Below are 11,759 nucleotides of genomic sequence, written 5' to 3'. Positions count from 1 at the left end.
TTTAACGAGGTATGTATTAGCATGTAATAAATATTTTTTCATTCCATTTTATTTTAGCTTTGTTCGCTATGCAAATAACTTGTACAAGCAAGTAAAGTAGAGATTTCAAAATTTGGAAGTAGCTGTTATCTAGCGCAAGTCGTTGTCTTGTAGCGCCTTCTCAACTCTGTCACGATTACTTAATCTTTCAAACGTTGCCGCCAAACTCAACTTACTCGACTCAATCTAACCGTTTAGATTGGCGGGGACTTCCGAATGAATAACTTCCCTTTTGTCGGTGCTGCTAGAGTGCGAGTCCTTGTACCGCGTAGGCACAAATTAGTAGACAAATTTTTGGCACGTCGATTTCGGCTCGTTTCCCCCAACTCCACAACAAATCGGTTTTAATTGTTAACTTCACCTTCGCCGGCTTCAAAGTGCACAAAAATAGCATGAATACTACATGTATTATTAACAAAAAAAACATATAAAACTTTTATTGTACCAAAAACGTATTAAATGCATTTCGAATACGGAAAAAATAAACAAAAAACACAAAAGCAAAACTAATAAAATATAGGATGTAATGTAATAATCTTAGTTTAGTTCATTTGGTTTCGGAATATTTGTATTTGTTGTGCGTGGAGGTGTTTTTGTTGAGTTCAGGAAATTTCCATTTCCCCCACTCATGCGCTCTGCAAAGCGCTTAAAAATATTTGTACCAAAGTTTAGACTCGAATTACTACGACTTGTGGTACGACGCAGAGAAACATCAGCAACGTCGGCATCGTATTCAGCGCAAGAGTTGTTTGTGGAGCTGGAGGTCATGGTAGCATTTGTATCGACAGAGTTATTGCTGCCAAATGTGCTCGTAACACTTCGTCTAAGGCGACCTACACCATCAGCCACAGGTGTGGAGGCACTACTGCTTGTAGAATCGGCAGCAGCAGCAACGGTACGATCACAGATACAACGAAATCTTTCACATTGCGAACATAAAAGTGTCTTATCCAACTGGAAGAGAACACAGAAACAATGATGCCACATTGCGTTGATTCAAGCGATAGATGAGTTAGAAGTAATGTTAGCGTTTTCAGTAAACAGTGAAAAGTAGTAAGAGAGGAAGTGTGAACACGAACGAAAATTATGGAATGCAGTTCAAACTGTTAGTAATTAGATATGTACCTTAGAATAAGTTACTTGAAGCCTTGCGGCTTTCACAAAATGAACGCTTGTTAGAATATTTGCAAAGACAATAATACAAGTATGCAAATTTACCGAACTACAAACTGCCTAAGGATAATGTTAAAACTATAAATTCAGATTGTTTGAATAAGGATTTAAACTTACATTTAATTTCCGCAGCATGTCTGCAACTATGTTGAGTGCAGTTGTTCGAGAGCCTGGCGTCATTGCATTGCCATTGAGTAAGTTAGAAGAATCTGAAAAGGTTTTTTCTAAATTTGAGTTATAGGCACAAATTCAAAGACATAGTACTACGCATATAATTTATACTTGTACAATTATAAAAAATGTATGTCTACGGACGCACACAAACAACACAACTACTTATTCGTTAACGTTTTGCACATAATACATATACAAAAAAAATACAAACTAGTTTAATCAATCGTATAACGTTTAGAATATAAGATTCTGCTTGTTCTCTATTATGTTTGTATTTATTGAAATCAAAATTGCAAATCACGCATTAAAAGCAAACTTTTTCATTACTTCATAGATCAATTTCTTAAACAATTATTGTTTTATAAAAATTAGAAGTTGAAGTAAATTGTCATTTACAGTATTAGGCTTAAAAGTAGTGGATAGATGTTTGTGTGGTACAGCTCAATATATTAACAAAAGGTTTTAGTTTTTGATCTTTTAGAATTTGGTTTTGTTTTAAACCTTATAAATTTTATGCCACATTTTCTAGATCGTAATACACCTAAAATCTTACTTTTCAAAGAATGTTGTTCACCATAATTGGGTATAACTGTTGGACTGTTGCTCAAAGTATTTGTAAGGCTGGTATTGTTGAGACTGATGTTATTGAGAGTGGTACTAAGACTGATATTACTAGGGCTGATGGTATCATGGGTGATATCGGCTTTGTTGACAGTGCCATTTAGTACAGCTGTGGACTGTGTTGTCGTTTCTGATAAATTACTAACTGAACCACTTAGAGGGTTACGCGTTTTTACATTCAGTTCTTGTTTTAAATCTAAAATAAGAAAAAAGTAAATTTAATATCACCATAAAAAGGGCGTATTTTATGATAAGCTTTCTGCTAAACATGTTGGAATAAAGAGTGTGTACAGAATACAAGCTTGTGTCTCATATTGTTTAGTAAGGTACATATGAATATGAACAATTACATAATTTACTCCGTTTTTACCTCTTGTTTCATCCATGAGTCTCTGTAGCTTCTCCTGCAGCATTTCTTTTTCATCTACCTCCATTTCCAGAAGTGCATTTTTCTCATAAGCTTTGTCCAACATTGTTTCGAAGTCGGCAATGCTTTCGTTGAGTATGCGATGCGCCCGTTCTAGGTCATCATTCTTTTGTTCCAATTGGCGCAGGTACAATTTCAGCGTATCACGCTCGTTTCTCAAATTTTCCAACTGTCTTTCTGTATTGGCCAACTCAATGGCATGAGATTGTAATTTGAGCTGCAACAAAAATCGATGTAGTTAAAAAAAAAAATAATAAAAAAATCTTAACTCAAAGGACAATACCTTCAAGGATTCATTTTCCTTCTCTAGTGAAGAAAAGGTCGATCTGAGATCTTTGATTATACTCTGTTTCTGTTCAAGTGTAGCATCCATTTCTGCCTCCATCTGTCGCGACTGCTCTACGTACTCGTCGTATTCTTGTTTCACATCTGTCCATCTATTATACAAAACATTTCAAAAGATAAATAATAGTTCTATAAGTATTATACTATAAAATATGTTTACTCTTTGTGGTAAAGCTTTGCGCGCTCCTTCCAATACCGACATTCATCCTCAACGCTATTAAACATCGGTGGCGACTCCATCGCTTTTTTATGTTTTTGTTAATTCGGGAAGTCTAATTAAAACTTCCTGCTGCTATGAAATGCCACTCTCAGTCGATTTGACGATCTTATTTCCTAGTTCTTCTCACAATTTTTTCACAAAAAATGTTAAAGCCCCTTTCGTTTCACTATAGAAAAATCAAAACACAAGTTTCTGTAAATAAAATAAATAGCGAAAAATCAATTAGTTAACAAATGTGTCAAAATCGTAAATTTCCCCCATTTACAATTGTATTTTTCATAAGGCTGGCATACCATCGATGGTACTATCGATAGCATCGTTGGTTACCTACAACCATCAATGGTTTGGGTTGCTCAAAAAAAAAAAGCAGGCTACAACACAAACATGTTCATTAAGTTTTTTGAGTAAAAATAAATGGCTGAAATATGAGTTGAGATGCTTAATATATAAATCTCAAATTACGGTTGGACCCCTGATAGTTTGCTAAAACTATCGATATTATCAAAAATATCGTCGGAAACAACAATCGACGGTTTGCAAAACCTAATTTTTCATATTGACGTCCACGGCGCCGTCGGCGCTGGCGACAAAACGAAAGCGACGACTGCGGAAGGCTTCGAACGACGAAGGTTAGTGTCCAATGAAATCATCGTTCACTTTTTCAAAACAGGTTTTTCCACTTTCCACTTACTGCAACTATAAAAACTATCCAAAAATATAAACTTACACAATTTACTTACATTTTGAAAATAGTCTTGTAAAATACAGCTAGCTTGTTTTCGGAAAATATGCAAAATAAATGTGCGACGAAGTTCGTTAAAAATTGTGTTTGCACCAAAACGCCAAAACTGTAATACAGCATTGCCAGCAGGAACCAAGACGCGCTTCCTCGCCAGTTGAAGAGTTGCAACGATTAGTAACAAAAATTTAGAACAGGTTATAGCACTACAAAAATAAAAATGCCAAGTATTTTGGTTTTACGGCATGAGTTGAAAAAATCTGAAACCGAAAATGAAGACGCTTCGTCGTTGAAGAAGAATAGTAGTAGTAGTAGTGCAATAGTAAACATATGAAAGTGATCATAGTGCAAGCTCAGATAGCTCGTGGCCCAAACCGAAACCGTCCCTGTGAGAGAACAGACCTAGTAGCGTTGGATCTGTCAAAGGCGTTTGATACCGTCAGCCACTCCACTCCACTCTACTAGAAGATAATGAGACTTCCTCTCCCCCGCGAAGAGGTGCCGTGAGTCGTGTGGCGACTCTCCGCATGCCGGGTATTTGTTGGGCACTTCTTCGTTTATTCTGCCGGTGTATGAGTTTAGCCTGCTGCAATAGCCAGAGAGAAGTTGGGCTATAGTGGTGCGGGTCTCCTGAGGTAGACAAAGTTCTGTCCCGTCCACGTCGGGTGGTTGTGTGCCCAGAACAGCATTCACAGGTCAAGAGTCTACATAACTCGAGACCGACTCCCTGTGAATGCCGGTTATTTTATGAACATCTGGACTTCGTCCATCAGTTCGTAGAGGTGCCTCCTGCCATACCTTGGCGAGGGCTCTTCTGCAAGCAGTTGTCTATTTGGGTGACCAAGTCTGTGGCTCCCCAATAGAAACTGCTTGCAAAGCATGGTGTTATGCTCCCTTATGGGGAGCATCTGGGCCTCGCCGTGTAGATGGTGTTGGGGCAACATCAAAAGGCAATCATTGAGTGTCCGAAGTGCCGTGTTCTGGTAGGTCTGTAGCTTCATCCACTGCATCCTGCTAGTCCCCGGCGATCATACGGGTGTTGCATAATTTAGAACCGGCCGGCCAATTGCCTTGTATGTTCCCAACAACGTTTCTTTGTATTTGCCCCAAGTGCTGCCGGCCAGCGACTTGAGGACATTGTTGCGGCTCCGCACTCTGTTGTCAATAGCAGTTGTGTGCGCCGAGAAGTAGAGCAGAATGTCGAAGGTTTCTCCGGGGATCTTCGAGTTATTCACCGTCGGTATTGGTTCGCCATCGACGTGAATACCCAGTTGAAGTCTGACCTCCTTCGTCCAGGTGTTGAATAAGGTTGCCGAGGATTTTGTAGGGGAGAGGGTAAAGGTCCTTGCAATGAAGAAGCGAGAAAGCTCTGCGAGATAATCGTTTTTTTCGAGCACAAGGCATCAATTTCATTCCCAGACGCCATTATCGAGCAGTCGTCAACATAAGAGACAATAGTGACTCTCTATGGTGGTTGAGGGAGCTTTGAAATGTAATAATTAAGCAGTAACGGGGATAGGACACCATTCTCTGGTACTCCCTGTTTAATTCTTCTCGATTTTCTGGTTTTGTCTCTAAAGATTACTGACGAATGTCGACCACTCGTGGTTAAGGCCACAAGTTATCTGAGTGTTTATGGCATTAAGTGCTGTTGTTGTGCTGTGCACTTAACGGAACTCATTCTGATGCTTCGCTGGGGTCAGGTGGTTTGTGTAATGCGGCAGTAGAAGGGCCTCTAGTGTCTTCGCTACCGGGGAAAGGAGGGTTGTCGGACGATAAGACTCTTCTTTGTTGGACGGTTTCCCCGGTTTAAGCAGTGGGACCACTCTCCCCATTTTCCAGATGTCTGGAATGATAAGAGTGACCATAGACAGGTTGAGGACCTTGGTTAAATATTCCACTCCCGCAGGACCCAAATTTTTCAGCATCAACATGCAAATTTCCATCGGGTGAAATGGCTTTGGAGGAAAACAAGAGGCGCACTTGGTGTTGACAGTTTATGCAGCCGTCTGGTCACTCGAAGTTTGGGTTTGTCCGCCGGAGAATGCAGTATGAACTGTCAGCTAAAATAGCTCGTGCACCGCTCCGGGTCCGACAAAGCGCGATCGCCAAAAGATATTTCGACACTGTCATCACTCTTCGTCGGATTGGGCCATGACTCCACGGTGGACCAAAGCTTGCTCACACCAGAGGCGAAGTTGCAGGTCTTCGGATGCTCTTCCAACTTCTTCCACTTTACTAGTTGCCGAATCTCAGCGTTGAGATCCCTGATACGGGGATTTCTGGGATCGGCCTGACGAAGGTTGTCACGCTCATCACCTAGGACAGCCGCTTCGGCAGGAAAATTCGGACGGGGATCCGAAATGCATCCTACCGGAATGAAGCGGTCTGCAGCAGCAGCGACAACCCTGCGGAATTTACATTCACCTACGTGAACGTCGGTTGCTGTGGGTAGGGCAGTTAAGGCGCTTTCAGTAACATCCGCGAAGCCTTTCCAATCAGCTTTGGAGAAGTTGGTATAGGTTCGGTGATCCTCGGAAGCAAAGTTGGCAGGTTTATCAATAGAGATGACTATGGGCAGATGGTCTGATGATGAGGTCAGTATAGGTCGCTATGATATGCTGTTTATAAGACCAGCGCTGACAATTGTTAGGTCCGACGAGCTGCAACCGCTGTCCATAATCCTGGTGGGTATCTGCTCAGCCAAGTGTGTTCCCCTACGATTATTCGACAGCCTTGAATACCAAAGATCATGGTGCGCGTTAAAGTCACCAACAACCATGCGGTTTTCACCTCTGAGGGCAGCTGGGGGATATCCTGCCGGATAGCTGGTGACAGGGGGTATATATACGTTAAATATTTCGAGCTCGATATCGCCTGGCCGGATAGTAATACCCTGGCATTCTAGGATGGTATGCCTGCGGTCGATGTGTGCTTCGATAAGATGATACTGCACGGTGTTGTGCGTGATAACCGCTAAGCTACCACCATTATCTCGCTCGCACATTGTATCCGGCCCAATTCAACAGAGTTGAATTTCTGTGCAGCTTCGTCTCTTGGACCGCAGCTATTAATATTCCATGCCGGCCCATGAAGACGGTTATCTCCTCGATCTTGCTCTGAAGTCCGTTACAGTTGAAATGTACCACCCTTGTGTGCCTTTCGAGACCAATTGTGATGCGGGGTATTAGTGAGTTGTGTTACCTGGCGGCTCGAGAAGATTTTACCTGACCTTGGTCAGGCGACCTAACCCCGGCGACCTTACCCCGATTGCGTACAAACTCCACCTCGGTCAGGTGCAACGGCTGTGACGGGTGGAGTCATCTCTGCACCTGCTCGGGCCTACGTACGCACCGGCAATGGACCACGTCGTTCGTGGCCGCATGCTGCGCGAATCAAACCGCCACTCGCCCGAGCAGCACAACACCAACGCACCAACACCCCATCATGGCACAACAATAGACACACATACGAGCACTACAGACCCTACACACTGCCGCCGGCAACTCCTAGTACCTCCGACAATCTGATCGGTTTGTCAGTCCAGAATATACCGTAACGTGACATCAGTCAAGTGCAACTCTTGCCTTGGCTGGTGCCACTTTAGGGCGGGATTGGACGAGTGACTACGTGGACTCCTGCTGTTCTGACCAGTCGCAAACTTCCCACGCGACGCCGCCCACCACCACCACAAGGCAGCACCTCCGTTTGCAGTACATACAGAGCTTCATCTGCCTCAGGAGACTCCGACCACAATAGCCCAACTTTGCTCTGGCTACACCAAACGCTTAAACTCGTACCTGAGCATATTAGTTGCAGAAGCGCCCAACGAGTGCCCGGTATGCGGAAAGAGACCCTACTTAGACTCAGACTTCTCTTCGCATGCCCCGAAAACCTCACTCAACTAACGCCCATCTCCCAATGGACCAACTCGGTTGAAATGTCACACTTCCTGGGTCTCCCGTTAGTTGAGGCTGACGACAACGATTGAGGGAATAGCCGATCTAGACATGTCTAAGTAGCATCACCAACAACAACAACACATTTATTGCTGAGGAAATATCAAGAAGCCCCATGAACTACGGACTTATACGTACTAGTATCGCCCAGTTGCCGAATTTCGACCACTTCAGTTTTTTAAACACTCTCATTTTGCTTGTTATCAATATAGAGTCAAAAACGCTTCATGATGATGATGATTTCGAAGTCTATTGTCACTCTGAGTATGAGGCGATTTGGACCATAAATGCGATTTTTTTACGTAGCTCGACTCCTGCTCCACCTATCGGAAAATTGATTCATGCTCGCCTATTTATTTATAGATTTATTGCTCTTTGGCAGCAGTCCGAAATTCTGTCGCCTAAATTCTGTAAATGAAAAGCCACTGTGCATAAAAGTAAAGAAAATGAAAAAATAACAGGATAAGTGCATTATCAGCCAAATCTTGGAATACGAAACTAGATATTGCATGCTGTTAGACGCGCCTGCTACCCTTTTGGAGATTTCCGGCTATCGAAATGACTGATAGCGAATGTTAAAATCTGTACTTCTGTAAAAATTTATAGCCTCATTCATAAAAAATAAAGTAGCTTTAAACAAGTAAGAAAGTCTAAGTTCGGGCGAAGCCGAACATTAAATACCCGGCGCAAGTATTAAATATATGTTTTTTCACCTTTCCGAAACCTTCCGCTAGATGGTAAGCCGGGGTGTATCAATTTTGACTAAATTAGCGTCCTTCAATTTCGAAATATTGAAGTTTCAAGCATTTCTGAAATTTACCGTTATATGAGAAGCGGCCGTTATTTTAGTCCGATTTCAATAATTTTCAACGTTTTGCTTATATGTGGCAAGCACAATAACCACACCGAGTTTGGTACAAATTGGTAGAACGGTTACCGATATACTTATATGAGATCATAAGTGGGCGGTACCACGCCCATTTTCCAAAGTTTTACCATAATCGTATTTCTTGGTAAAGAATTGTTGCAAGCATCAATTTTGAATAAATTTGCTTCAATATTTACTGATTTATCGAAGATTTTGTATTTCTCTAAATTACCGTTATATGGGATGTTGGCGTGGTTATTGTCCGATTTTAAAAAGTTTCGGCAATTTTTTATGCTGTGCCAATGCCAACAACTGTGCCAAGTTTGGAAGAAATTGGTGCAGCGGTTACCAAGATATACACATGTAACCATAAGTAAGCGTGGCTACGCCCATTTTCCAAAAATTTATAATATTCTTATTTTTCGTCTAAAAATTATTGTAAATATCAATTCTGAGTGAATAATCTTCAGTAGTTACTAAAATATCGCAGTTTTCGTATTTCTGAAAATTACCGTTATATGGGAAGTAGGCGTGGTTATTGAGCGATTTTAAAAATTTTCGGCCATTTGGTATGCTATGCGAAGGCCAACAACTGTGCCAAGTTTGGAAGAAATTGGTGCAGCGGTTACCAAGATATACACATGTAACCATAAGTGTGCGTGGCTACGCCCATTTTCCAAAAATTTATAATATTCTTATTTTTCGTCTAAAACTTATTATAAATATCAATTTTGAGTGAATAATCTTCAGTAGTTACTAAAATATCGCAGTTTTCGTATTTCTGAAAATTACCGTTATATGGGAAGTAGGCATGGTTATTGAGCGATTTTAAAAATTTTCCGCCATTTGGTATGTTGTGCGAAGGCCAACAACTCTGCCAAGTTTGGAAGAAATTGGTGCAGCGGTTACCAAGACATACACATGTAACCATAAGTGGGCGTGGCTACGCCCATTTTCCAAAAATTTATAATATTCTTATTTTTCGTCTAAAAATTATTGTAAATATCAATTTTGAGTGAATTACCTTCAGTAGTTACTAAAATATCGCAGTTTTCGTATTTCTGGAAATTACCGTTATATGGGAAGTGGGCGTGGTTGAAGTCCTATTTCGCCCATTTTCAATACCAACCTACCTTGGAGTAAGGGAAACCTACATACCAAATTTCGTTGAGATATCTCAATTTTTGCTCGAGTTATCGTGTACAGGGACGGACGGACAGACGGACAGACGGACGGACAGACAGACATGGCTTAATCAATTTCTTTTTTCATCCTGATCATTTATGTATACATTTGTCTATATCTATCTCGATTCGTTTTGGCTGTTACAAACAACCGTTATGTGAACATAATTAATATACCCTTGTGCCCAAGTGCGCTCGGGTATAAAAATTGAAAAATGTATGCAAACGTCAATTTATATACTGGATGGCGTTTTCGTACGAAAAAAACTTGCAAGAACCTAGCAAAAGAGGGGAAATTGAAGGAGCAAACATGACAGCTGAACTTGCATGTTTTATTGGGTTTTTACTGGATAAATTTTTACTAGTAACTATTTGCCAGTAAGAAAAACAGCTGATGGCATGATGCTTAATGTAATTCACATTCAAAAATATAATTGTGTGTGGTGCTTTTAGGGAAAGTTTTTCAGTGCACGGCCGTGGTTTAAACTAAGATTAAACGCCCGATCTGGCTGGTTTAAACTAAGATCAGCCAATCAAATGTCAGCCAGCTGTTCAATTTAAACTCAGTTTACTTAATCTAAGTTTAAACTGGCACTGAAAAACTGCCCCTTACGGCCGTTTTCACCAACTATGGTTAACACTAATCTCAGTTGAACATCGTTGCCGCCGTTACTGACACAGTGTCATATGCAAGCAGTCAGTAACGTCGATAACGATATTTTATCGGAGGTTAGTGTTAGGGCCGGTTGTTCAATATCTGGTTTTCACTACTTGCCGGTTAAATATCATTATCGACATTTTCGACAACATTCATATAACATGTGATCGATAAAGCAGTCGTGTTTAACCGGAGCTTCTACCTCCGATTAGTGCAAACCAGACATTGAACAACCGCCCCTTAACCCGACATTGAGAAACTGGTCCTTAGAGCTGCAATTGACAAAATAAAACTCTTAAAATATATAAGATGGGAAATACTATTTTTCTTAGAAAACTGCGTCGAAACAAACATATTAATCAGCTGTTTGTAAAACTTGCAACTTCTTGCTGGTTTTGCGTTTTCGCGCTTTCTTGCGTATTTCTCTCATTGGGAGTACATATTGGCTTACTCTCCGAAATTTGGTTACTGGCAAGTTACTGGATATTTTTATTTTACAACGCTTTGTTGTGTGTCCATACACTTGCAATGTTGTGTGTCCAGTCACTTGCAATGTTGTGTGTCCAGTAGATCGTTTCTGTAACAATTCTCTACCAAGGCGAATTGAGATATGAATCCGCCGCCCTGTTCTCTATTGCTAAAGAGTAGTAGAGAATGACGTATATTCTCTACCACTACAGAAATAATCGGTTGAGAAAAGTTATAGAAACGAGCTACAAACCACCATTTATACTATAAATGTAGCAAAGCTATTTATGGCAAATACTAGATATCAACCTAGTCCAGATATCAACCTCGTTGTAGGCATCATATCAAAGAGATACAGTTAGAAGACTCTAGATGTCGCCCCGCGAGAAGAAGTTAAATATTGCGCCTAAATACATGCACTTTTTACATACGCTACAGCGGAAATAGACGATACGCCATTTTTTTAAATGAAATTAACTGCTCTTATATGCATGTATGTACATATGTATGTTTATAATAAACGTGAGCAAACAACATTTTGCCTGCATTGTCTTCTGTTCTCTTTCACTGCAAGTTGAATTATTTTAATATCTATTGCAAAATTTTATACAGGCGAGACTCAAAAGTAGAAAATAAATAAAACAAAAAAAGCTTTTTAATATACAACGCTTTATAAATGGACTAAAAATTAGAAAATAATATTTCTCAGTTCCACAGAATTTGTTTTGATAACTTTTGATTTTGAAATTTTAGCAAAAGTCATTATAAACCATTTATGATATTGAAAATGGAAAGCGTGGGCGCATTTAATAGCAGGGACCGAACATAACAGTTATTGATGAAAACTGTCATGGAAAAATTCACTATGAAGGAAATGTTCTACA

General features: G+C 40.4%; 1 protein-coding gene across 3 annotated transcripts; it reads right to left on the bottom strand.

The window, feature by feature from the left end:
- Nucleotides 1–487: 487 nt before the first annotated feature.
- On the bottom strand, nucleotides 488–3,865 carry LOC118745965 (nuclear distribution protein nudE homolog). Of its 3 annotated transcripts, none has more exons than XM_036479650.1 (7): nucleotides 3,740–3,865; nucleotides 2,940–3,191; nucleotides 2,718–2,871; nucleotides 2,378–2,651; nucleotides 1,940–2,203; nucleotides 1,330–1,436; nucleotides 488–993 (listed from the first exon to the last, which is right to left on the bottom strand). In XM_036479650.1, exons 2-7 carry the CDS (start codon nucleotides 3,017–3,019, stop codon nucleotides 577–579), a joined length of 1,296 nt encoding a protein of 431 aa, XP_036335543.1. In that variant the 5' UTR covers nucleotides 3,020–3,191; nucleotides 3,740–3,865; the 3' UTR covers nucleotides 488–576. The 3 variants fall into 3 exon arrangements, with proteins under 3 accessions (XP_036335543.1, XP_036335545.1, XP_036335544.1); XM_036479652.1 differs by having other exon boundaries at nucleotides 1,330–1,421; XM_036479651.1 differs by having other exon boundaries at nucleotides 2,940–3,165.
- Nucleotides 3,866–11,759: the final 7,894 nt, after the last annotated feature.

Source organism: Rhagoletis pomonella, unplaced genomic scaffold (assembly GCF_013731165.1).
Source record: "Rhagoletis pomonella isolate Grant_MI unplaced genomic scaffold, Rhpom_1.0 Rhpom_scaffold_00010, whole genome shotgun sequence".
In the NCBI taxonomy this organism is placed as follows: Eukaryota; Metazoa; Arthropoda; class Insecta; order Diptera; family Tephritidae; genus Rhagoletis; species Rhagoletis pomonella.
Note: the sequence above shows the minus strand (reverse complement) of the source record. Positions and strands in the feature narration are given on the sequence as shown.